General features: G+C 41.5%; 1 protein-coding gene across 4 annotated transcripts; it reads right to left on the bottom strand.

Annotated features, from left to right (window-relative positions):
- Positions 1-8,040: 8,040 nt before the first annotated feature.
- Positions 8,041-27,217, bottom strand: nudt13 (nudix (nucleoside diphosphate linked moiety X)-type motif 13). Of its 4 annotated transcripts, none has more exons than XM_078530973.1 (9): positions 27,118-27,217; positions 24,175-24,335; positions 22,388-22,527; positions 21,051-21,158; positions 20,134-20,240; positions 17,968-18,093; positions 17,468-17,579; positions 12,708-12,862; positions 8,041-8,934 (listed from the first exon to the last, which is right to left on the bottom strand). In XM_078530973.1, the coding sequence occupies exons 2-9, from the start codon at positions 24,252-24,254 to the stop codon at positions 8,746-8,748; spliced, it is 1,017 nt and encodes a 338-aa protein (XP_078387099.1). In that variant the 5' UTR covers positions 24,255-24,335; positions 27,118-27,217; the 3' UTR covers positions 8,041-8,745. The 4 variants fall into 4 exon arrangements, with proteins under 4 accessions (XP_078387099.1, XP_078387100.1, XP_078387102.1 ...); XM_078530974.1 differs by having other exon boundaries at positions 26,872-27,136; XM_078530976.1 differs by lacking the exon at positions 27,118-27,217 and adding an exon at positions 22,980-23,289 and having other exon boundaries at positions 24,175-24,256.
- Between the last annotated feature and the right edge of the window lie 69 nt (positions 27,218-27,286).

Raw genomic sequence — 27,286 nt, 5'->3', positions numbered from 1 at the left:
ACTGGATAGATAAGAATATGTAGAATTCAATATGACTGAGAGAATTAAAGTATGAAATAAACATGAGTAAAAGAAGACATGACTTGAAATTACCAGTGTTAGATGAACAGTTACACTATGTTGCATGCTTTGGGCACCCCATTATAGAAAGGATATTGGAGTCAAGGGGAAGCTGTATGAGAATGTTATCATGGAAGGGAAAATATCATTACAGTGTGAGATTTCACAAGTCAAAATTACTAAAGAGGAATCTAACTGGTGTTCGAAATTCTGAAAGCAATTGACAGTATAAATAGTGACAGATTATTGACGCTGGTTGGTGAATTGATAAAAAGCTGTAAAGTGGGACTAGTCTATAGCAGAAGTAATGAGGAAGGTTAGGAGAAGCTTCTTAGGATCCAGTGACTATTGAAGCTGAGACAGAAATATGTATAGAAATGAGGATGAAAAATATCAAAGACCATGAGAAAAGAGCAGGAAATGGGATTTGAGTTAATTGCTTCAATGTGGAGAAGGATAAGAAAAACTTGCATTTCTCTTGCACTTGTCACAACCTCAGAACATCCCAAAGCGCTTTATAGGCAATGAAATATTTATGAAGTATAATCACTGTTGTACTTCAGGAAACAAGGCAGCCAATCTACACACAACAAGCTCCCATTGTCAGCCATGTAACAGTGACCAATATTCCCTCTATTTTTTCTTTATTATATGCAGTTTGTTTGTTGCACTGCACAGTACCTTTAAGATAGGTGTGTGGCCTTAAAGGGGAACATTGGTTGTGGTAGCCTGTTTTTTGCTTGCACTGTACATTCCGAATTTCTGCTTAGCTGCATAGCTTAAAGGCAACATTGATAATGGTCAGATGATCTATTTTAGCTGTTTGCTGAGAGATAAACATTGGCCAGGACACTGGGGAGACAGAGCTTCCGTTTAATATTTCAGCCAAAAGATGTCACCCCCCCCAACAGTGCAATCTTCCCTCAGCACTGCACTGGAGTGTTAGCCTAGATTTTGCTCTCAAGTCTCTGAAGTAGGGCTTGAGCCCATGACCTTTAGACTCTGACACAACAGCTGACACTGTTGATGGCTGACACCATAATGCCAGCGATGCCGACAGCAAGAGAATAGCTTTAATAAAAATCTGTAACAAGGAAAAACTGTGGGCTGCCACTTTTGCCTCGGTAAAAAGATGAACCCTGTGATCACTGATGCCGCAAAGATCGCATGGAGTAGCAGAATTAATAAGATAACAAGAGGATTTAATTAAAACAGTATGTTCAGAAGGTCAGCAGTTACTGTAGATGGTGTGAACAATTGTCTTAAAATATTGACAGAGTTCTTTTGATTGTTTCAGTGGCTACAAATAGCTCGGAGCAGCCAAGTGATAGTTTTCTGTATCTATTATTTATATTTTGACTCCACCTGACACAATGGCCAGGATATTGCCGTCGGCATCGGGGGTGGGCCCAACACGCCGATGCATAAAATGACGTGAGATGACGTCGGGCGTGTGTCCTGACGTCATCACGCGTCATTTCAATATTGTGTTCGGTGGGCATGTGCTGGAGGCGGCTGCGCCCCTGCCGAACTGTCAAAGGCCTATCAAGGCCATTAGGCAAGTAATTTAGCTCATTAACAGCGCTGCCTGTCCAACCTTAATTAAGGTTGGTGGGCAGGTGAAGGGCCCAAGCGGCCTTCGTGTTTTTCAGGAAACATCATCCACGGGCGGGATGAGCTTTCCTGAAGGTTTAATAAAATAATTAAATAAATTTTCGAAATGCACATACATGTACCAGCTCATGTGACACTGTCACATCAGGGGACATGTTTAAATAACTTTTTAGGTCATTTATTCAACATTTTCATTACCAACTTAACCTCCCTGAGGCAGCTCCGTGCCTCAGGGAGATTGCTGCGCTCTTTTGCGTGCATGCGATTCACGCCCTGATTCTCCCTCCTCCCCCTTCCCGCACAGGTAGTGCTGGGCGCTACTGGCCGCATATTACGTTGGGTGGGCCTTAATTGGCCAGCCCATGTAAAATGGCGGCACGCAGCTGATCACCACCTGCCTCCGCCCGCTCCTGCCCAGTCCGCCCGACATAGGTAAGATGCAGCGCAACGTTTGAATTAATAGAAAAGTGAAGGATTATGATAATATTGTTGTTTTACAAGTGACAGACAGCAAATAAGGTTGGTGATGTGGGATGAAATGCTGAGGTGGATTCTACAAAAACACAAGAAATAGGAAGAGGAGTAGACCATATGGCCTGTCGAACCTGCTCCACCATTCAACACAATCATGGCTAACCTTGGGCTTCAACTCCACTTTCCCACCGCTCTCCATATCCCTTGATTCCCCAAAAACCTGTCTATCCCTGCCTTAAATATCTCCAACAAAGGAGCATCCACAACCCTCTGGAGTAGAGAATTCCAAAGATTCACAATTCATTGAGTGAAGAAATCTATCCTCATCTCAGTCCTAAATGATTGATCCCTTATCCTGAGACTGTGCCTCCATTGATCAGTTCAGTTCGTTGCTGATCATGAGAGCTTGCAAATTAGCTGCCGTGTTTCTCACTGGATTTCAAGGTGATGTGTTCTATGTACTGCTCTTTGGGACTTTCTGAGAGACATGACAAAGCACAATATAAAATCAAGACTTTCTTTATGCTAGTTATTTAAATAATACTATTTTCTGGTAGCTATTTTCTCAAATGAGATTATCCATATAAATAATGGATAGTTCAAATACATTTTAACAAAAGCCTTGTAGAAGTTCAGTGCCTGATACCGTAAATCAGTTGTGTGACATCTAAAGTCTAAACTGTTGTATTCAGTAAATACTCAATGTGCACACAGGCCAAAAGGTTTGGGTCCACAGGCTACTCAAGAATTCCTCACTGGCTAAGTCAAGATTCAACTATTAAGAGTGCAGTCTCTGGCTGGAAGTTCCTCAGATCGGGAAAACAGTAACAACAGTTGTCAGCATTCTCATTAGCAGACTTTTTAAATGAATCGGGAGGGAGTTATTGTTAGGAAAACAAAAAAAGAAAAAAAAAATTGTATTATATAGCACCTTTCACTATCTCCGGGCGTCCCACAGCCAATTAAATAGTTTGGAAGTGTAATCAGTGCAGTAACATAAGATATGTAAGAATCAAGAAAGGTAGTAATGTAGGAATTTTAAGCCAAATTAATGGCCTTTTCTCTCTCTCTCTCTCAATTTGTGTCTTTTCTTCACTTTATGCTTATAACTTGAGCTTCCTGACTTCTTTAAAAGTTGCTGTTCACTCCATTTAGTGATAATTCGCATCTATCCCACATCTGTCAGAAACATCACCAACTGCTTTACATGCAACAAGTTCAATACTGACTGAATTCAAATATATGGTAGCAATGTTGTGCATCCCCTTCTCTGTCCCCCATAAACACTGTTACAAATGTGAGGTTTTATAAGATAGTTATCTTTCAAACAGTCTCCTTCAATTCAAGGTAAAATGGAACAGTGAAGGGCATGCAACCTCCTACTAGTTCTGCCTGCCGATAAGCAAGTGATCTGATTGCCATGGGGACAGGGGCCCAGGTCAAGCTCCATTGAAAGCAAGGTGCCAAGTTTACACACCTGGAGAAAAGACAGTTGGCCCCACTCCTGCCAGGCTTAGTGACTCTGGATAGAAAGAGAGGGGGAGTCTCAGAAAGAGAGAGACAGACAGACAGAAAAACAACAGCTGCTGTGAATAGCAGAAAGGCTGTTTCTATTCACCACCAGGCAGGATGCTGGAAGGCACATACTTTCTGGTCGAAGAGACGGGACCTGTGAAGATTTAAGGACACTGGAAGATTCACCTTGGCAAGACTGGTAGAAGGAGTCGGAGTGGACCTTGCTGGTGGAAGTCAGTTTGGGGATTCTCAGAAAACTGAGGGAAACAACTTTCGACAGACACTGGATGCTATGACTCAGCCAAATGGGGAGAAGCAAGCCTGTTGGAAGCTGGGATTAATTTTGGACTGGTTGCTGTAAAAACTACAATTCTGCAGAGAGTGCAGTGTAAAGTATAAACATGGCATGAGGTTTTTGTTTGTGTTAGGGAATAAAGGGGGGATATCTTTTCTGTAGTTTAGTGTTTTAATTGCCAGCTAAGTAATGTTTATTCAATGTTGATTTTAGTTTATTTGTTAGCGTAAAAGTCTTAAAGCATGAAATCTTGTCAGGTGATCCTTTTGAGTTGGTCACTGGGAATTCAAATCTCTTCTTGAAAGTTGTTGGTGTCTATGGGGATTGGAACAACATTTTACTACCTCTCTCCCACCTCCTTCAAAAACCTACTTCCTTGAGCATAGAATATGTGATTGACTGAAAAATAAAACACCAAGCATCTACATAGTTCTCCAAATGAAGGGAGGGCTATTGTTTGCAGGTTTCATCCCTCTTTATTAGCACTTTTAATTGGTCCAAAAAGACTAGAGGGGGAGAATAAATTGAATTAAATCCACAAAACTAAATAAAATGAATAAATAAAAATTAAAATGGGACAGGCAACTTAGTCTGTGTTTGTAGTATGATGTGGGGTTTGATATATATCAATACTTTTCTACATATACCAATAAAGGTGTAGAGTATATACATGATTTTTGTGAGTAGTTAAAGTGTTAGACAATGAATCCTGCATCAGTTTTGTCCTAATTTCAAATAGTAATTTCACTTCCATGGTGGCTCACAACTCAACCAGTTTGTAACACACGTGTCTTACATTATCAGTTAAAGGGATCTGTTCTTTTTCAGCAACTGGGTACTATATTTGTACAGGAGTTGAGATGCATTTACCAAGCCTGGCAGTTGTGACATGGTGTGGGCTGTATTTCCACACACTAAGTTTGAACACTGAAGGTCAGACTAGCGCTATGGAATACAGTACATATAAAAGAGCACAATACTCGCCAAATATTCCAGACTGCGTATACCTCATAGGTGTTATCTAATGCTTCAGGGATTGCAGCTTTCAACGATGTAACAAACCAGGCTTCTTGTTAGAACCTTTTGAAGTGATGCTCAGTCATTCATATAAAACAACTCATCAAACATGCTAATTGCTAATTGTACTGAATTGGAAGTGCCCTGTTATTTCTGGCAGAAGTGATTTTAAACACTGTTTACAGTGCTCCACTACATTTCTTGGTAATCATTATCCTAAATTACTTTCAAAATATTCAACACAAAATAAAGAGATTTTATTTGCAAAGCTAATTATCTATTATCTAGGGGCAGGATTCAGTAGGCTGTCGATTTACTTCTGTTGCTGTGAAGAAATGCAGCTTTTTCTTACATGATGCCACAAGTTTTCTTTGGCCAGCTGTGACAGCCTGTCAGAAGATAGGGCAGGAGGACCCCATGGGTGTGTCACTATACGGTTTCAACTCACCCACACAAATTAACCCCTCACAGGTACTGTGATAACTGAAAAGAGAGAGGCAGTGCAACCTGAGGAAATTTTAGAAGTCCTTACTTTCCATCCTGATCCCACCTCACTCAATTAACAGTGCACTCTGATCATAATCATGGCTGGAACTTTCACATACATAAGCTTAAACAGGTTGAATGTCCTTTCTCATCCTTGTGATAGCCCACTGCACTTTAAAAGCAGATTTGATAAGGGAGCTTAAGGTGGAGGAACCCTTAGGAGGAAGTGACCATAATATGATAGAATTTACCCTGCAATTTGAGAGGAAAAAGCTGGAATCAGATGTAACGGTATTATAGTTGAATAAAGGCAACTACAGAGGCATGAGGGAGGAGCTGGCCAGAATTGACTGTGAGATGAGCCTAGCAGGAAAGACAGTGGAACAGCAATGGCAGGAGTTTCTGGGAGTCACAGCAAAAATTCATCCCTAGGAAGAAGAAGCATTCTAAAGGGAGGACGAGGCAACCATGTCTGACAAGGGAAGTCAGGGACAACATAAAAGCTAAAGAGAAAGCATACAATGTGGTGAAGAGCAGTGGGAAACCAGGGAATTGGGAAGCCTACAAAAACCAACAGAGGACAACTAAAAAAGAAATGAGGGAGAAGATTAAATATGAGGGTAAACTAGCTAGTAATATAAAAGAAGATTGCAAGAGTTTTTTTTAGATATATAAAGGGTAAGAGAGAGGCAAAAGTGGACTTTGGGCCGCTGGAAAATGACGCTGGAGAAGTCGTAGTGGGGAACAAAGAAATGGCGGAGGAACTGAATAGGTACTTTGTGTCAGTCTTCATGGTGGAAGACACAAGTAACATCCCCAATGTTCAAGAGAGTCGGGGGGCAGAGGTGAGTATGGTGGCCATTAGCAAGGAGGAGGTGCTAGGAAAACTAAAAGGTCTGAAGGTGGATAAATCACCTGGACCAGATGGATTACACCCCAGAGTTCTGAAGAGATAGTAGAGGCGTTAGTGGTGATCTTTCAGGAATCACTCGAGTCAGGGAGGGTCCCAGAGGACTGGAAAATCGCTAATGTAACCCCCTTGTTTTAGAAGGGAGTGAGGCAAAAGACAGGAAATTACAGGCCGATTAGCCTGACCTCGGTGCTTGGTAAGATTTTAGAGTCCATTATTAAGGATGAGATTTCAGAATACTTGTAAGTGCATGGTAAAATAGGGCAAAGTCAGCATGGTTTCATCAAGGGGAGGTCATGCCTGAGAAATCTGTTAGAATTCTTTGAGGAGGTAACGAGTAGGTTAGACAAAGGAGAGCCAATGGATGTTATCTACTTGGACTTCCAGAAGGCCTTTGACAAGGTGTCGCACAGGAGGCTGCTCAGTAAGAGCCCATGGTGTTAGAGGCAAGGTACTAGCATGGATAGAAGATTGGCTGTCTGGCAGGAAGCAGAGAGTAGGGATAAGGGGGTCCTTCTCAGGATGGCGGCCGGTGACTAGTGAAGTTCCACAGGGGTCAGTGTTGGGACCACAACTTTTCACTTTATACATTAATGATCTAGATGAAGGAACTGAGGGCATCCTGGCTAAGTTTGCAGATGATACAAAGATAGGTGGAGAGACAGGTTGTATTGAGGAGGCGGGGAGGCTGCAGAAGGATTCAAACAGGTTAGGAGAATGGGCAAAGAAGTGGCAGATGGAATACAACGTGGGCAAGTGTGAGGTCATGCACTTTGGTAGGAAGAATAGAGGCATAGACTATTTTCTAAATGGGGAGAGAATTCAGAAATTTGGAGCGCAAAGGGACTTGGGAGTCCTAGTCCAGGATTCCCTTTAGGTTAACTTGCAGGTTGAGTCAGTAGTTAGGAAGGCAAATGCAATGTTGGCATTTATTTCGAGGACTAGAATATAAAAGCAGGGATGTGCTGCTGAGGCTTAATAAGGCTCTGGTCAGACCACATTTAGAATATTGTGAGCAATTTTGTGCCCCGTATCTCAGGAAGGATGTGCTGGCCCCGGAGAAGGTCCAGAGGAGGTTCACGAGAACGATCCCAGGAATGAAAGGCTCAACACATGTGGAACGTTTGAGGACTCTGGGTCTATACTCGATGGAGTTTAGAAGGATGAGGGGGGATCTGATTGAAGCTTACAGAATACTGAAAAGCCGGGATAGAGTGGACGTGGGGAAGATGGTTCCATTAGTAAGAGAGACTAGGACCTGAGGGCACAGCCTCAGAGTAAAGGGAAGACCTTTTAGAACAGAGATGAGGAGAAACTTCTTTAGCCAGAGAGTGGTGAATCTATGGAATTCATTGTCACAGAAGGCTGTGGAGGCCAGGTCATTGAGTGTATTTAAGACCGAGATAGATAGGTTCTTGATTGGTAAGGGGATCAAAGGTTACGGGGAGAAGGCAGGAGAATGGGGTTGAGAAACTTATCAGCCATGATTGAATGGCGGAACAGACCCAATGGGCCGAATGGCCTAATTTCTGCTCCTATGTCTTATGGTCTAAAGTGATTCCTCGTGTTAAGCACTGAGATATTGAGATGTAAAAAAGGAATCTCAGAATGTAAATTTTAATATATTATGACATTATCAAAAAATCAAATATTTGCTTAAATATTTCAGTGAATTTCATTTTAACTGGTTTTAATCGCTTAAATTGTGCACATTGCTATTCAGTCCATACAGTACAAAATATCAATCTTGACTTTTTTTCAAATGATTCAGGATTTCTCATGTAATTACATGAATTCTTGATGCAGATAAAATGTGTGGAAAATGATTTCAATCACATTTCATCATACCTGTATGTTACCAGCATTCCTTTGGATCAACTAGTCTCAAACTCCAAGAAAATTAAAATCATAAGTAGTAATTTACGTAGATTTTAGCAACATGCCCCATCTCATTCCAGAGTTTCTCATATTCCACAGTCTGATTTCAGACTCATGATGAACATATTCAGGTTATTTTTTAAAAGTAAACCTACTTTGGGAAAACATCTAGCTTAAACATTTTCAAACCCTTTTTAAAATCTCAGCATGTTACTTTTAAAGTAGGCACATTGGCAATAACTGGAGTATTATTTATAATTATCCATTTAGGATCCATATTAATAATGCATTTGCACGATGATCACTTCTCTCCTCTCCCTCTATGTCCCCACCTATGTACAGGAGACAAATATTCCTCTTTATAAATGATAAAGAAAAAAGTTTGATAAAATGCATTTTTTACATTGGTTTCATTAATAGTTGACCCACATAACATGCAAATCATGTTATAAAAACAGTGCCCATGCATCAAACAGTCCCAACAATTCCAGTGACATCAGCATGGCTGCTGCCTTTGAGTCCATTCCTTGATTAGTTGATGTGCTACAGCCCAAGGTGGTGGGATCCAGAATGGAACATCTCTCATTTCTTTCTTTGTAGTCATCTGTTTACGTTTTAAAGCTTTCGTTAGCTCTTTGGCATCAAACCAGCGGGCGTCCTCAAGTTCTGAGTGGTTTAGGTCAATCTGCAGCCATAACAAAATGCATGTCAGTAATGTGGAAATTACAACACTGATGGTGAAAAATGAATTGTCAAATACAACAATAATTCCAGAACTTCTCTAGATGCAGGAGCAAAAGCAGGTCTGCAATTGGTTAAAGGTTAGAAATAATTGAAAATTAGCTGGTTGCCTGTGTATCAGTGATTTATTTGACTGTGTTAATGACTAGTGATTGACTTAGAGGGGAGAATTTTGCCGTTGGTGAGCAGGGGGCGAGGCCCGCTCGCCAACGTGTAAAATGACATGGGGTGACATCGGGTGGAACCCCCAACGTTATCCCGGCCCGTTTAAATTTTCAGGAAGGCAGGAGCGCAGCAAAATCAGATGCAGGCCCGCCGACCTGTCAATGGCCAATTGAGGCCATTGACAGGTCAATTAAAATACTTAGTGTACCTGCCCGTCCAACCTTAAAGTTGGCGGGCAGGTCAGGAGCCCCAACATCAAATTGAAAAAACATGAAACCTCATCCACTGGCGGGATGAGATTTCATGCAGGGTTTTAAAATGTTTAATAAAGTTATTATGTTAATTATGAACATGTCCCATCTCATGTCACATGAGGGGGACACGTTAGGGAATTTTTTTTTCCTATTTTTAATCTTTTTAAAAGCATAAGCGATCTCCCTGAGGCAGCACTTAGCCTCAGGGAGATGTGCGCTCTTTCATGTACATGCGCGAAAGAGCGCACTCTTGCTTTTGGGGAATCCCCCTGCCCGCACAGGGAATGCATAGCGCTTCCCGCCGGACCTTAATTGGCCCACCCATGTAAAATGGCGGCGGGGCCCGCTTCTCCGACGGGGATCGTCTCCCCGTCTGCCGGAGACTGGGTCGGGCCCGCCCACCCAACAGGCAGAAAATTCTGCCCAGAAAGTTGTGATGATTGGCTGACAAGGGAAAGATTTTCCGTTTAAAGACTATTTGCCCCATATCTGTGCTTTGTGAGATTCAGTGGGATTTCCAATCAGTTTGTGAATTTGATGTTAGCATTTCTCTCTGGCTGCTCATTATCCTCAAAATGTTTGCTCAGTTAAGAGTTTGACTGTAAATCTTAACGGATTTAAAACTTAAATATTAGATCACTCAAGATAAGTATGAATAAGGATGAGCAACAAATTTCTGGTCTTGTCAGTGATGCACACATCCTAAGAATGAACCAAAAGGATTTGGTACATCTTAGCTGATTCACTTAGAAGAAAACACAACTTCCCCCTCGCCCTCCCAACTCACAACGTGCTTGCCAGTTCCGAGACATGATCACATTTAGTGAAGAACAACTTTCCAACATCAATCCAAAGTTTGCTTTGGACTAGTTTAGATCTGTACCTCTTGTTCTGGCATTGTAGAAAAAGTTTTGCTCTACATCCATCTCATGTTATTTCTGGCCTCGGAGAGCTCCATACATAGTGGATGCCAAAAGGGGAAAATACTCAATTCCTCATGCACTCCCTAAAAAGCCCAGGGCAATTCAATGTAAACTCCATTGCACTGTCTGATGAGTAACATTACTAAGATCCTTCTTCGAGTACTGATGAATAGGGCCAGGAGCAAGATAAAGTCAGAAATTTAAACTCTTCAATGTGGTTTTGTAGAAGATAGAGAAATGAGAAATACTACCTTTATGGTACGCACGCTATCAGAAAGTGTCATAAAAGATTTAAAAAGAGATTATTGATTATAGTAAGGCATTTGATAAGTTGAAGCATGAAGAACTGATGAGCATGTTAGAGTCTGTTAACCTTGATGGCAAGGATTTTAGAATGATAAGGAATCTTTATTTGGAACAAATTGCAGCTGTAAAGGTTGAGAACGATCTAAGCAATTTTGTGAAGATTAAAAGAGGGGCAGGCAGGGGTGTGTTTTCTCCCAGATTTATTCAATTTTTATAGTGAAAATATTCTTAGAGAGATTGAAGACCTTCCTCGATTATTAGTTAGAGGTTACAACTTTAATAATATAAGATACGCCCTTGACACTATTCTTATTGCTGACTCTGCAGGGAAACTGCAAAAAAGTTTGGAAAGAGTATTGAGTGAAAGCGAGAAGAAAGAACTGAGCACAAATTGTAAGAAAACAAAATGTCTAGTAGTGTCCAAAAAAGTCATAACAGAATGCAAGATTACAGAGAAGAATGAAAAGATCACACAGGTACACAAATTTTGCTACCTAGGAAGTACATTAACATCGGATGGAAGTGCGACCAAGAAATAAGACGAAGGATTGGAATGGCCAAAGACGCATTTCAAAAAATGAAAAAGATTATGATCAACTCAAAACATGGAAACAAAGCTGAGAATCCTGGAGTGTTACATCATACCAATTTTGACATACAGAAGCAAGTGTTGAACAATCAGTGAAGCAATGCAGAGAAGAATTGAGACTGCAGAATCGTGGTTTGTGAGGCGAATAATGAAGATACCTTGGACAAGTCACACTACCAATGAAGAGGTGCTAGTAAAATCTGAGACCAAAAGAACTCTGCCAACTAAGATAAGGAAGAGACAGCTGGAATTTCTTAGGTACGTAATAATAAATCATGATTTAGAAAGCCTGACACTGATCGGAAAGATCGATGTAGACAAAGAACAATCTTCTAAAGAGCCTCGCAAACTTGATGAAGGTGCCGCCAACGAAGGTGATCCACCCCTCCAGAGCAAGGTTAACATGGAGGCCCATGGTCACCAATGCACACTTAAGGCATGGTACCTGAAGAGAGAGAGATCATTAAAGAATACTTTAGCAGATGATGGTATGTTTAGAAAAGTGTGTAATGTGTATATATTTTTCATAGATGTGGTTATCTTCATTCACTTTGTGGGTAGCATTCTCATTTCTGAGTCAGAAAATTGTGGGTTCAAGTCCCATTCCAGAAACTTGAGCACAAATTTTAACTAGACCGTTAGAGGGGCCATCTTTAGGAAGCCCCATCTACTCTCGGGTGGAGTAAAAGATCGCATACAACTGTTCTGAAGAAGAGTGGAGGGGCCGGTGGGGTGGACGTGGTTTCTCCCTGGTGTCCTGGCCAATATTTATTCCTCAAACAAAATCATTAAACCAGATTATCTGTTCATTATCTCATTGCTGCTTGTGGGAGCTTTGTGTGTGTGCAAATTAGTTGTTGCATTTCCTACACTACAATAGTGGCTACACATCAATAATAATTCACTGGTCGTAATGTCCTGAGGATATATAAATGCAAGTCTTTCTTTCTTACAAAGAATATAAGAAATGTTGGTGAAGGTCTTGGAGAATCAAATTGCTACCTGATCACAAAACTTAGTTGCCAGCCCCCCCTTTTCAAGCAGTGAATTGCGTTCAAGTTCCAATGTGATGTGTCTTAGACAGGAGGATGTTGCATCAGGCCCACACATCCTACTGTAGTGAGTTCCTCTTCTCAGCTTTTAAGAGACTCTAAGTGGAGGCAGGGCCCTTGATAGAGAGATCAAGGCAAATGGAGTCAACCTTAGCCACTCTTGTTACCTGCTGGTGATTGCTTATAGAGTAGCACTGGCAAAGCCACAGGCTGTGGTTGTCTGGTGTCCTATTCAGCAGTATAGAAGGGAAGATGAAAGAATATAAAACACACAAAACAATCATACAAACAAACAAGACATTTCAGGGAAGGTACAGTAATTTTTCTTGGTTTCCCTTATGCCATTGGTGATCAGGACGTTAATTTGCAGAATCCTAGCCATCATCACCCTGCTTTCTCTGCTCTCCACAAATCTGAACACAATTTACCTTGTTCTGCCCTGGTTGCACCAATGCATGGCACGCAATCATCAGTGAGCTATTAGGAAAGGGCCAGTGCTGGGATGCAGAATACTCAAATGAGGACACGTCCAAACCAACTTCCTCGGCGACCTCCCGGTGCAAACAGTCCTCCACAGTTTCCCCTGGGAGAGGTGAGAAAAGTGAATTATGAATCTGTGAGGGAAAAAAAATTGTTGCAAATCAATCTGAAAGTATGTGTGCACCAGTGCCTGGCCAGTGTGAGATGTTCTAGTGTCGACTTGGTTGGCAGGGGATTGTGTACCAAAATGCAATTGGGTCTCTTCTCCACAGGAAGTGAGGGAAAATGTACTTTGGTCACTCTCTAGTACATTTACTGTGTGTCAGCAGTTACACAGGGACTTGATTTGGAAGTGACCTGTCAATGATTTGAGACTGTGGGGTGTGGGGGGGGGGGTGCTAGAGAACAAACAGAGGAGCATAAAAGCCCTCTTTAAATTTTTTGTTAGACTTTGGTGCCTACACAAAAATCTGAATCAACGCATGCAGTATCTGTATAACATTGTACTCACAATGAATATTTTTAAATTCTATTATGGGATCTGGGTATCGCTGGCAAGGCCAGCATTTGTTGCCCATCCTTAACTGTCCTTGAACTGAGTAGCTTGCTAGGCCATTCCAGGGAGCAGTTAAGAGTCAACCATGTTACTGTGGGTCTGGAATCACATGTAAGCCAGACCAGGTAAGGATGGCACATTTCACGGTCACCATTACTAAGACTAGTTTTATATTCCAGATTTATTAATTGAATTGAAGTTACAAGCTGCCATGGTGGGATTTGAACCCATGTTCAGCCCAGAGCATCAGCCTCAGCATTACCAGACCAGTGACATTATCGCTACACCACTGTCTCCTTCCCTTATTCTCATTCTGTTTTCACTTCCTTTGTCTATCGATTAATTCTGTCTCCCGCTTTTGCTCTTCTAACATTTCTTCTCATTCTTTCTCTGCTCAGATTTCCTCTTTTTTCCTAAGTACGATGGTTAGATTCCATAAACAATCTGGGCTCAGAAATTGGAAGTGTCGTGAATATCCAGTTCATGGTTCATGTGTTTTGGCATATAACTTTTAGTTTTAGGAATTCATGTTAAACTGTAGAAAATGGGATAATGCAATTAAAGCAAGCTTGGAGCCTATTACACTTAAAAGGTTAGGGTTATATTGGCTTAAGGGTTTAACAGCTAGAAAGGTAAGGTAAGTAAAATGCTGGGCTTTAGAGATTGCCTGAATACCTCATGAAATGGCAGTTCAAAAGGTGACTCATGTTTGTTTAATTAGGTTTGAAGAGATAGAGTTATATAACAGCAGGTGGGCTTCCTTAGCTAAAGAGCTGGAGACATGATATCTGCAATGCCTGTTGTAATGGCAATCCAGGGAGATGTTTTTGTTTTGGGAGATAGAGCTAAATTAGTTTAAAAATATTCAATGAACCTTGAAAGGTTGTAAAACCTGTTTATTTCATCAGATCAAAGAAGAAATTATAAACGAGGGATAATTAATTTAAAGATTGGTTTGAGGACAGTCCAGAGCAGGCTAGTCATTGTGGAAATGGATGGAGCTTAGGCAGTTTCTCTGGTTTCAATTTATCTGGGTGATCTGGGTGTTTGCTGAGAGAATTTTTAGTTGCAGTTTGGACCTTGTGCAGTTTGGACCTTGTGCAGTTTGCAGCTCCCTAAGAGAAGTTAGCCAGAGTAAATGACAGTTAGATAGACCTGTATTGCAAGCAGAGTAAAGAACTAATGTCATCACTGATGTATGGAATGCGGGTAAGGCTTCATCTCAATATGAATCTTATGAGGGAACAGAAACTGCAATATTGCCTAATTTGTAGCTAATGGAATAATCTACAGTGGGCCTCAGTGTCTTATTGAAAATGAAAGTAATTAGCTCGGAAGTATTGAAAAGTAACCAGAACAAGGGATTGAGGCCTCAACAGTCAACAGGTGGTAAATGAAAGTTCTATCTCTGAGAATAGCTGGAGCTGAGGAGAATTAAAGATAGTTTCCAGAGGACTGTGGCATACTTATGCGTGGTCCCTAGGGAAGGAAATATCTTTAAGATTGTGGCCGGAATTTTTCGGTTCCTGCCCGAAGTCAACAGACGTTTGGCTGGTCCATCAAATTTTCCATCCTCCCTGTGATGATCCCCACTGTGGGCAGGATCAGAAAATCCCGGCCTGTATCTTATAAGAGAATTCTTGGAGGAAGTTATAAGTAAACCTGAGTACATAACTCGTAGCTATAAGCTATAGTGTTAAAAGAATTAAACAAAGCAAATATGATTAAGTTATGTACAATAAAGTTTGTTTTGTTTAAAAAGTGAAATCTTGTGGCATAGTTCTACTGGTTAAACAAAGTATTTGGATTTTTATAAAAAAATGTTAACAGTTCCTAACCAGATGGTAACAGAAGTATAATTTCAAAATTTGCCAACAACTCCAAATTTGGGATACAGTGAATACCAAATAAAGCTGCAACAAAATGCATTAATAAGCTTGCAGAGTGGGCATGTAGTTGGCAAGTGAATTCAATACAGCTAAGTGTGAGGAGTTACATTTTGGAAGCAAGAGTAAAAAGGACTCACACTGTTTGGATATTAAAAAATTAAATGAGGTAGAGGAGCAAGGGGATTTAGGGGTACAGATACACAAATCATTAAAAGTGGCAATGCAGGTTAATAAGATCACAAGTAAAAGCAAACCAAGAACTGGGGTTTATTTCTAGAGAGAGAGAGAGAAAGAGAGGGAGAACTGGCAAGCAGTAAAGCTATGTTTAACTTGTGTTGAATCTTGCCTCGATCACTCCTGGAGTACTGTGCACAGATCTGGTATCTATACTATAGAAATGATATAGAGGCACTGTAGAAAGTGTAGTAAAGATTCACAGAATGGTACCAGAACTGAGGGGATATACTTATTAAGATAGGCTGAAGAGGCTGGGGCTTTTTTCTCTACAAAAAGAGAAGGCTGAGAATGACATCAAAGATTACGAAAGAGTTTGATAGGATAGAGGTGGAGAATATGTTTTCTCTTGTAGAGGTGACAAAAACCAGGGGCCATAAATATTAGGTAGTCACCAGTAAATCCAATTGAGAATTCAGGAGTAACCTCTTTACTCAGATAGTGATTAGAATGATGAACTCATATCATAAGGAGTGGCTGAGGCAAATGGCATCGATGGTTTTGAGGAGAAGCTAGATATAAGAAATGTACTTATATGCTAACAGCCCAGATATTAGCAGCATTCCTGCAAAGGAATAAGACTGGGATTTTCTGGCCCTGCCATTGGTGGGACCCACTGTGGGGGATGTGGCAGGCCAGCCAAAAGTCCACTGAGTTTCAGTAGGACTGGATGATCCCAGTGGTGGGCAGGCCTGAAAAATCCTGCACTAAGGATATTTCCCTCTCAAAGGTGAGACATGTAAGATCTGCTGGTAGGGAATTCCAAACCAAGTAATCAGATAATTCTAGTAGCTTTAGTATATTATCTATGATATGTAATCAAGAAATTAGGGAAACAGCTTGTATTTTAAAAATAACTTATTTAAAAATTAACTGCGAGAAGTCAATAAGGATATTTCCTTCCCAAAGGGGGGGAGCTGTAAGAAATTAGGGTCTTGAATAAACAGACATTTTCTGCATTATATAGAGCCTTTACAGGATTTCCTAAACAGCATTGATTCTCTCTGGAAAAAGGATTTCTAAACACTTTGACCGCTAATCAATCTTAGTTCAGGCTGTCTTGTTGACATTCCTAAGCTGGTAGGATGGTGTCTTATGTACCCCTTTATCTAAGTAAGTGTTTAGAAAGGGCTAGGGTATGGCCCTCAGCAAGATGTAAACTAAAAAGCTGACCTCGAGCAAGGTGACACACAAAGTGGGGGGTGGTAACCACCCTGACATTTTGAGTGCCTGTCCTGTATTCATTGGTCAAAATAGTTAGATAGATGATTGACATTAGGTAAGCTACCAGCCCTGGAAAAAAGGGTATATATATTGGTGTTGTGCTGGTGAGGTGGCAGTGCTCGCTGGGCACCTGCCTTCTTCAGATGGAAGATGGACCAGAGGAGGAAGAAGATTGAGAGATCATGGGAAGAGTTCCCTAACACTTCGACTAGAGAGCAGAATGCTGTTAACACAAGCTGTTACAGGTTGTATACTTCTTCTGCCTAATTAGTTAATGTATCATATCTAAACTGTTGTTTCTTAATAAACTTGATAAACCATCTTAAAATTACTTATGACTAGTCGACTGCCTATTTAGGTATCTGTGGCCCCTGAACCTGGGAAATCTTACATAGATAAACAGCATGAGGGGCAAAGAAATTGAAGGATATGCTTATAGGATGAAATAAAGGGAGGGGCGGGGACTCTGAGCATAAATGTCAGAATAGACCAGTTGAGCCAAATGGCCTGTATCTGTACTGTGATTCTGTGCCTATAATTCCCTGTACATGTAATTTTCTCTATATCAATCATGCCATCTGAGTGAGAAGCCAAACAGAGTCCAGGCATTTCCACAAGAGTAGCATCAAGGATTACCTTACAGTGCCTCCTCACAAACAGATTATAAAAGGCTGTTGGAAATAATTCAGATGATTTATGGAACAAAAACCCATCCAGACAGGTATACTTCACAGTTAAATCAAACTGGTTACCTTCTGTTTACACAATCTTGCACATTACATTACCTGTAAGAAAGGCTAATTACCAATATCACAGAATCCAGCAAGGGCACTGTACATTCCAGGAGGAAATGATTCCTGGCGTGCCAGCAGGCACTGTATTCCATCAGATACCAGCACGATAATCACAGGAGACATCTGTTAAACAAACAGTTGCACAAAGTGCCTTAGCAGAAGGATGACATGTTATATACTGTGGGAATTTTTGCCTTTGATTTATAAATTTTTAAAAACAGTAACAATTATTCAAAACCGCAGCTGCCCCTTCGCTAATCCGAGTGATTTGATTGGTAGAAACAGGCAGGGTTGTGGGTCACATAACCTGAGAGGAAGGTGAGTGGTAATTGACCCTGGATTGCATTACAAGTACCATTAATTCAGGCTAAGCAAGAAAATTTGTATATTAATATATTATACAAGAAGATAATGTACACAGTGGGAATACAGGGTGTATTATACAAAGCGAGAAGACGAAGAAAGAATTAAGCTATGTCAGATAAAGTTAGCTGAATGCTCCAGTGGTTACCTGTGGGTAGTAGATTATTTCTTCTGTGCTACAGACACGTTTACTGCCTGATACATTCTTCTGTGTCGGGCGTCCTGTTCTACTGCAGTAGAGATGATTGCTGTGCCAGCGGAGAAGTCCCTGTGCCTAAAATACATCCATTATTGTCTCAACACGTCTAGACAGGTAGTCTGACCTGAAGTACAAGCTGAAACCCCAGAATGCACAATGCAAACCCAAGAAGGTCACTGTTAAACATAAAGCAAAGCTGATAAAATCAGACAGCAAACATTTGTCAATAGTTTGTAGCAGAGACCAAAACTGCCTATCAGTAAAGGAGACAGTCACACGTCGAAATTTCACAGTAATAAAGATGGATAGATAGATAAAAGCAAAATACTGCGGATGCTTGAAATCCAAAACAAAAACAGAAAAACTCAGCAGGTCTGACAGTACCTGCGGAGAGAGAAACAGAGTTAACATTTCAAGTCCGTATGACTCTTGGTTTATTGAAAAATCTTCATGGCGACAGGTACCAAATTGTGATGATGATACAAATAAAACAAGTCATCATAATTCAAAACATAGTTACAGACAATCATTAAAATAAAAATAAAGTATAAAATAATAAAAGGTTGCAGAATTATGAAAATTTCAGTGTACAAATAATTACAATAAGTTGCAATAAAGAAAGATTCATCTGACCACCTGTTGATTTGCACAGTAGTGCTGTTTAATGTTATTGATTTACAGTTTTAAGGGGAAAATAAATCAGAATTGCAGAATGCAATCGCCAAAGGTTAAAATCCTTGAATTTTAAGTAATAAATGAGGAATCTGACTTATTCAGTTGCTATATGTTACTGGAGTAGTAATCCAGAGGCCTGGACTAATGACCTGGAGCCATGAGTTCAATTCCCACCATAGCTGTGAATCTGTGAATTGAATCCAATTAATTAAATAAATCTGGAATAAAAACATTGGTGTCAATAATGGCGACCATGAAACCACTGGAATGTTCTAAAAAACCCATCTAGTTCACTAATGCCCTTTAGCAAGGAAATCTACCATCCTCACAGTCTGGTCTCCTTGTGACTCCAGGCCCATAGCAATGTGGTTGACTCTTAACTGTACTCTGAGGGGAGGTGGTGGCATAGTGGTATTGTCACTGGACTGGTAATGCAGATACTCAGGGAATGCCCCGGGGACCTGGGTTTGAATCCCACCACAGTAGATGGTGAAATTTGAATTCACTAAAAAATCTGGAATTAAAAGTCTGACGATGACCATGGAACCATTGTCAATTGTTGTAAAACCCCTTCTGGTTCACTAATGTCCTTTAGGGAAGGAAATCTGCTATCTTCACCTGGTCTGGCCTACATGTGACTCCAGACCCACAGCAATGTGGTTGACTCTTAAATGCCCTCTGAACAAGGACAATCAGGGATGGGCAATAAATGCTAACCTAGCCAGCAACACCCACATCCCATGAATGAATAAATGTGGCTAAGTCAGCTCACCAGCTTCTCAATGGCTAAAAAGGATGAGCAATAAATCCTGACCTTGCCAGTGATGTCCACATTGTTTGCATTTTTTTTTTTAAGTTTGAAATGGAGAGTGGAGAACAGACTTTGGTCTCAGGATTCTGGGATGTGGGAGTGGGGAACCCACACCCCAACCACACTGCCCCCCACCCGCCACCCCCCACCATCAAATGAGCTGCGGGAGCCCATAAAACCCTTCCTATTTGTTGATATAAAGAATGGTAGTAGAAAAAGTGTTCACGTCACTCTTAGTCAGCCAGTGAATTCTATCATTACTTTCACACTAGTCTCAAAGAGAAGAGTGTGAAGATACAAAAACTACTGTAAGCCAGTGGCCTTGTTAGAACTATGATGGATCTGCCAGCTCAATTTTATAGTCACTGGAAGATGTTCCAAATACAACCAAATTAATGACAGGCACCAAGATGCTGCAAAACACGTAAATTATGCAGCCTAGACATGACCCCAACACCCCTCCAACTCTGTCAGTATACAGTAAGACTAGGTGTGCTTACCACACACACTCCCAGGTGAGTGTGTTTGTGTTCCAGCAAAATGTCTAAATCTGACGCTTGCTCCTGAATGGACATAATGGGTGAAAAAAATTCTCTTATTTTCAAAGTTTGCCAAAGCTTATGTTCTACCTGGGACAGCAAAGGCGCATCCTTTCCAGCCAAGAGGAAGAAGGCTTTCCGTAAATCAACAAATGTTCCCTTCAGAAGTGATTCTGCTTTGGCCTTTTCAATCCTACCTGAAGTTTAAAGCACAAGTTGGAACATTATCCATCGTCAACTGTGTTAAGGGCAGAGGCATTTTAGGAGTCGTAAGTTTTTCTAGCTTTTAGTGTTTTTGAAATGTCATTACTTAATAATGTTTCAGGTTGTTGTGTCAGTGAGAAACTCACAAGGAGCAGTTGAGAGGGGAACTGAAACAAAGGAATAAATAAGGATTCAATGCAAGGAAGGATGGACTTTGGTGAACAAAGAACAAGCAGGGAAGGGAGGCGAGTTGGATAAGGAATACAAAGAAAACATGCATTTTGATGGAGGAGACTTGGGCAAGAAGGTTGATTACAGCACATAAGGTGCAAACAGGAGAGGTATATCACAGAATAATCCAGCACAGGAGGTAGTCATTTGGCCCACACCATCTGTGTGGGTTCTTTGAAAGAGCTACCCAATTAGTCCCACTCCCCTTTTTCCCTATAGCTCTGCCATTTTCTTCCCCTAAGTATTTATCCTACATCTTTTGGAAGTTGCTATTGAATCTGCTTCCATCACCCTTTCAAGTAATATGTGCATGTAAGTGGAGAAGGAACAGTTGTATGAATGCGAATAAAGTAATTTGACCCATCTGTATCAAAATACATTGCAAATATCAAGATCTGTACAATGTTGTTTCTTAAAAAAAAGTGTTCTACAATGAGAGTCAATAAAGGAGTGTATACATTTAACTCCAATCGCATTTTGTGTACTGCAGTGCAGTAAAGGTGCATATTATAGTGTTACTGTACATAAGGTTAATTTCATTTTGAATACAGACCCTTGCATGATAGTCTTACCTAGATCAAGAGCAAACTGTGGCACATGATTCTCTGTACAGCCAATCAGCACTGACTCTTCCATATACTTCTCCTTATGATTCAGTTTCTGCAGAATTTTGTTCAGCTCTGGAAGGGAAGATACCTTGTTTAAAACAGCACTGTTTCTGTGTTCATGGAGATAAATTTGAAGGTACTGAAACAGGAGTGGGGCTTACTCTACATGTATGAGTTAGGTCACAGATCACCCATGCTCTCATTGAATGGTGGGAACAGGCTCAAGGGGCTAAGAAATTGGAGCAGGAGTAGCCATTTGGCCCTTTGAGTTTGCTCTGCCATTCAATACAATCATGGCTGATCTTTACCTCAACTCCAATTTCCTGCCCAATCCCTTGATTCCCTGAGAGATCAGCTGGATGGTAGCATAATAGTTACTAGACTAGTAATCCAGAGGCCTGGGCTAATGGTCCACGGACACAAGTTCAAATCCCATTATGACAGTTGGGGAAATTTAAGTTCAATTAATTAATAAATCTGGAATAAAAAAACTAGCATCAGTAATGATGCTCATGAATCCACTGGATTGTCGTAAAAATGCATCTGGTTCACTTCAGAGAAGGAAATCTGCAAATATTACCCAGTCCGCCCTCCACGTAACTCCAGACCCATAGCAATGTGGTTGATCTTAACTACCCTCTGAAATGGTCTAGTACATATAACTCGGTCGTATCACACCATTATAGAAAAAGTTGCGGTTCAAGAAGGTGGCTCACTGCCACCCCCTTAAGGGCAACTGGGAATGAGTAAATAAACGTTGGGCTTGCCACTGATGCCCACATCCCACGAACATTTAAAAAAAGATCTAAAATCTATCGATCTCAGACTTGAAGCATGCACAAATCTCTGGGGTAGACAGTTCCAAAGATTCACAACCCTCTAAATGACCTCCTCCTTTTCCTAAGTGTAAGAACCACCCAAAGTTGCAAGTTAGCGATCCTGTATTAATCCTGCAACCCAGAATGAACAGTGGGATTCTGCTTATACCAACTTGGGCCATTTTAACAGCAGTACATGATCATTGATGTATGATATTTGGACAGCTCCTACATTGTTTTGTCAACACTATAAATGTTTTGAGGCGGCTGATGAAGAGGGAGGAAGATTCTCCTATCCCAAAACACTTGCTGAATAATTTGCTGAAAAGTTGTCCAACGTAAGTGGAGAGGGATGTTGTTTTACATTCGAGAATGCAGTCTCTTAGCGGTCAACCACTCTGAGACACCCATTTTCAGTTTTTGAAAGATAAATAGAGGATTGGCACAGACCCCGATGTTCCTATTGCTCTGCAGCATTTGTACCTGAGGCTGTCACAAATGGCGCTGTGAATTTGTTCTCACTCCTCTGCAAAAGGGGCGAGAGACTGTGAAAGAGAAGGAAGGCTCCGGAGCTCAGGGCCTTCCGGCAAGCTTCATCGTCCTCCTTTAGTTCAAACAGGTAGCTGCAATTCAAAAAGAATATATTTCATAAATGAACTACAACAGTCAGTCCATTTTTCTAGAGGTGAGGTTAAAAATTTGCATACCACAAGAGGCATCAGATGCTTGACAGATCCTATAGATGTACTGTATAACAAACCATTTTTGCCAAATTTCCAAATGCACATGGTTTGGGGCAGCCCGCATTGCCATTGACTTTAAAGGTATTGTGTGCACGCTCAATATGCCCCATATAACGACAGATACATAGACAGGGAAAACTGTGAGATCCTGAATGGTAAAAGAGTGGCACTGGCAGGGACACTTTTTGCTAGCTTTCCTCTTGGTGGGAAGTGGATGTGACATGAACGAGAACCTATTAGAGGAAAGAAAATGCATGGAAATTTGGGCTAAAAACCAGCAAAATATCTGTCCTTATTAAACATAACCCCAAGGATTGAACAGCTTCACCTACCCGTATTACCCCGTGGAGCCGGTTTTGCACTCTGGTTCTGGTATCAAATGTGGCTTAGTTGGTGACACACTTGCTTGAGTCAGGGGGTTGTGGGCTCAAGCCTCACTCCAAAGACTTGAGTATATAATCTAGGCTGACACTCCAGTGTACTACTTGAGAGCACTGTACTGTCAGATAATGCCATCTTTTGAATGTGGCACCCCCTCAGTGTTCCCTCGCAGGTGGATGTAAAAGGTCCCAGGCCACTATTTGAAGTAGAGCAAGGGCCCCAGTGTCTTGGCCAATATTTATCTCTCAATCATCACCACTACTAAAAAAAAAAAGCAGATTATCTGGTCGTTATCAGATTGCTGTTTATAGGAGCTTGCTGTGCACAAATCGGCTGCCGTGCATCATACATTCCAACAGTGACTACACTTCAAAAAGTACTTCACTGGTTGTAGAGTGCTTTGGGAGGAGGCAAAAGGCATTATCATTTCTGATGAAAGGTCATCAACCTGAAATGTTAACTCTGCTTCTTTCACCGCTGTTGCTGCTTGATCTGTTGAATATTTCCAGGATTTTATGTTTTTTAAGTTATATAATACAAGATCTTTCTCAGCCATTCAGGGAGAAATGGCACCCAGAAACAGTTGAATCCATGTCAGATCAGGAATGGGATTCATTCCAGAGCACTAGGACCCTCAGACAATGCAGCACCATTTTTTTTTCTCTTGGATCTATACTGCAATATAACTAGGCCAAACTGGAGCCATGGATTAGCACACTGATGTTTCACCTCTGGAAACTGGGAGCAGAGTGATGGATCTAAATTAGATTCTTTCTGAGGTCTGTAAGGGTTCTATATGAGATCATGACAGATATTTGTAGTTATTTATTAGTGGGAAGATGTTCACTATGCATCTAAAAATTTGATGAGACCGAGGCCAAAAGCTAGAGCGGGAAATGGAAACGTTTACATGGGTGCAATATGGAATTCTCCAGAAATTGGATTGACATGTTTTTGGCTCATGGTGGAGGCAATTTTACCTTGCATCTGACATGTGCTTTGCTTTATCTGAGAAAGCCCAATTTGATACTACATGCTGAACATAGAACAGCGCTCTCATTCACCATTGACACCTCTATACTTAATGAGCAGGAAAATACGCATACTTAAAATAAATAAATGGGAGGACAAAGAGATGACACTCACCGCATCCGACTGACATAATTTGAAACCAATCTGCAGGTCATCTGCATGGCCAACGTGTTGAAATTCCTCAAGAGAGGCATCACTTTCTGTTGGCAGCTCCAGTTGGGAATTTGTGACTAAGTCCCTCCAGTCTCTCCCGGGCACCAAAAAAGCAACATAAGCTGTTAGGAAATAGAATTGAGTCAAACCCCATATACAAAGAACCCTTTAGAGCAAGCAAAATAGGAGTGAAAGGATCACCTGCCTTATCTTACTATGAGGTAATGCCTCACCTTCCATTGGTGGCACAGTTCAGAACAAGAATCCAGAAGCATAATTAATTACTGAGTTTTCCCTAACCTGATTAAAGTACATTGGTACAAATTAAATTGTATGAAAACCAATCAATTTTCCAAATTAATCTTGCTGAAAAGAGAGACATGTTGCTGAAGCATTTTGTCTTGCATTCATCCTGACAAATGCAAGAATGCCAAATTCTAAACAATCACAACAACTTATGCTAAGAAAAAAAGGGTGCTGATTGGTTGGCAAGTCGACTCCGATTAACCAAAGCGTTGCCATGAGAAAGCAACGTCAACATGGGGAAAAGCTTCAGCAACATGTCTCTCTTTACAGCAATATTCAAGTTCTGTACTACCAAGTGACTGTTTTCCAATTGCATAACCTAAGTGTAAATCAGTAACCAGATCACCACCAGTATACATACACGCTTCATTCTGGAGTTTGTGTTGCTAGCTTCCCCATTTCATGCTGATGTGCCAGCTTTAAACTAGCTTGACAGGTATCTGAAGCAAACTATAGAACAACTCTACGACTTTGTTTGAATCCCTGGCTACAGCATCATTTTAATAAAATGTATTTTCAAGGAGACTACTGAGGGCAATGGGAAATGAGGCGAAAGCTGCAAGTTTCAAATCTGGGGCAGGTAAGCACAGTCAGAAGATACTTGACGCCCCTGCCTAGACTGTATCATTTTGCCAGGATTCCACCAGAATCACAGATGCTGCAATTCCACAGAAGTAAGTGGAAAAAGACACCGAGTCCTATATACAGAAACAGACAATTTAAAAGTTTTTTCTGGCATTCCATTAAAAATGGAATTCATTGTGGTTTGTGGGGGGGGCAGCCAGTGTGGATTCGACTGGCACCAGCAGCATAGGGTTTGATTCCCGTTCTTGCTGGGGTGGATTTGGGACCTGCCTCCTTACCGTATCCGTGTTGGCACTGTGGGTTGGACCTGCTTTAGGCAGAGAACTCAGGGAGAAGAATCAGTAAGTATCAGTTTTAATCAAGTAATTCATCACAATATAAGTTTGCACTTATTACTTTCTGAAGAACGCAGTTCATGTGCATAGTGTTTAATGTGAAACCAAACTATAGTTGCACTGAGGAGGTAACATGTCATGCGAGATGTATATTCAAACCAAAGGACACCAAACACCTGCTCAGTGTCACTCTCTTTCCTACATAACAGTCCTATGTAAGATCATAATGTTGTCGTATGTCAGTACAAAATAACCTGCTGCACCAATATTTGGGACACATTTGATGGCTTAACACTCCCAACCACAATTGGGCAAAAGACAAAATGAGGACAACATGCAGTTATATATGGTCTTCTGTAAAATGTACATCCCAAGGCATTTCATAGCTAAGTACATGGGAAACACAAGATGCCACGGGGACAGGAGCAGCTAGGAGTGATCGAAATCTTGATTAATAACATGGACTGCAAGAAGGTTTTTACTGTAGGACAGGGAGAGGGAAAAGGCGTTTTGAGAGATTTCAAAAAGTGGAATCAAGGCAGGTAAAAGCAAAATACTGCAAATGCTGGAAATCTAAATTAAAAACAGAAAATGCTGAAAAAGCTCAGCAGGTCTGGCAGCATCTGTGGAGAGAGAAACAGCGTTAACATTTTGAGACAGCTCTGAATAAATCATATGGACTCAAAACGTTAACTGCTTCTCCCTCCACAGATGCTGCCAGACCTGCTGAGTTTTTCCTGCATTTTCTGGTTTTATTTCAAGGCAGATAAAGTTAGCAATGTGAGGGAGGTAATGCATAACACATCACAAGTCAGAGTAATGGAGGTGAATGGGGAAATAGTACTGGGGGGAGTGGTGAGGAGGACTCAGCCTAGCTAGCTGGGGGATTTAAATGGGAGGATTTTATATTTGATGCATTGAAAGAAGTGGGAAGCCAAAGTGGATGAGAAAGACTGAACGTGGGACAGGCTCCAGGCAAAGATTTGAGCAGGCTGGAGTTGTGAAGGGAGGGTAAGGAGCACAGTGGATCAGACAGTGCAGTGGGGGCCGACAGCGGGGGACGTACAGTGGGCAATAGTGGGTCAGACGGTGGGGCAATAGTGGGTCAGACAGTGGGGCAATAGTGGGTCAGACAGTGGGGCAATAGTGGGTCAGACAGTGGGGCAATAATAGGACAGACGGTGGGGCAATAGTGGGGCAGACGGTGGGGCAGACAGTGGGGCAATAGTGGGGCAGACGGTGGAGCAACAGTGGGGCAGACGGTGGGGCAATAGTGGGGCAGACGGTGGAGCAATAGGGCAGACGGTGGGGCAATAGTGGGGCAGACGGTGCGAAGGCCTCGGTGTGTTTGGTGAGGGGGAGGAGGTCCTCAATGCGGTCCAGGGCTCACCATTTGCCCAAGGCCGCTTTACTAAAAAAAACAACTCCTCACCGCCCTCGGATCCCCCGCAATGTCCCCGTTTCAGCCTCGGAGCCGCCGAGAGGAACCAGAGCCGCCGCCGTTTCCCGGGGCAACGCTGAGCTCCTTATCCCCGCTGCCTGTCAACGAGAGGGAGGGGGGAACAAGATGGGTTCCCCTAGACTAAAATCCACAAATCCCTCTAAACATCGAGCCATCTAAAATAGTAAAGCAACTACAAGGATTCTGCGACGTTGTATTGTTGAAATAAGTGGGTACTGTTGGGTTCATTAATATTATTCCAATTGTGGTCATGCGCGCGGTAACAGCGCCTCGATGGTCGGAGGTCATTAAGATCAATAAAACTGGGAGCGGAGGAGCGCTGCCTGTCAGCGCCCCCCGGTGCTCGGAGGTCATAGTGAGCGGCGTTGGCACTGGGAGTGCCGGA

This window comes from Cetorhinus maximus, chromosome 27 (genome assembly GCF_964194155.1).
Source record: "Cetorhinus maximus chromosome 27, sCetMax3.hap1.1, whole genome shotgun sequence".
In the NCBI taxonomy this organism is placed as follows: domain Eukaryota; kingdom Metazoa; phylum Chordata; class Chondrichthyes; order Lamniformes; family Cetorhinidae; genus Cetorhinus; species Cetorhinus maximus.
The sequence above is the reverse complement of the archived record's forward strand: the minus strand, read 5'-3'. Positions and strand labels throughout refer to the sequence as shown.

Excerpts from the sequence above, each read along its gene's own strand:
- nudt13 (XM_078530973.1), bottom strand. The coding sequence starts at position 24,254 with ATGCCTCTCTTGAGGAATTTCAACACGTTGGCCATGCAGATGACCTGC. Across the intron at positions 21,159-22,387 it reads GCCATTTGTGACAGCCTCAG|AGCTGAACAAAATTCTGCAG; the intron begins GTACAAATGCTG and ends CTTCCCTTCCAG. Across the intron at positions 8,935-12,707 it reads TGCAACCAGGGCAGAACAAG|ATTGACCTAAACCACTCAGA; the intron begins GTAAATTGTGTT and ends TTATGGCTGCAG.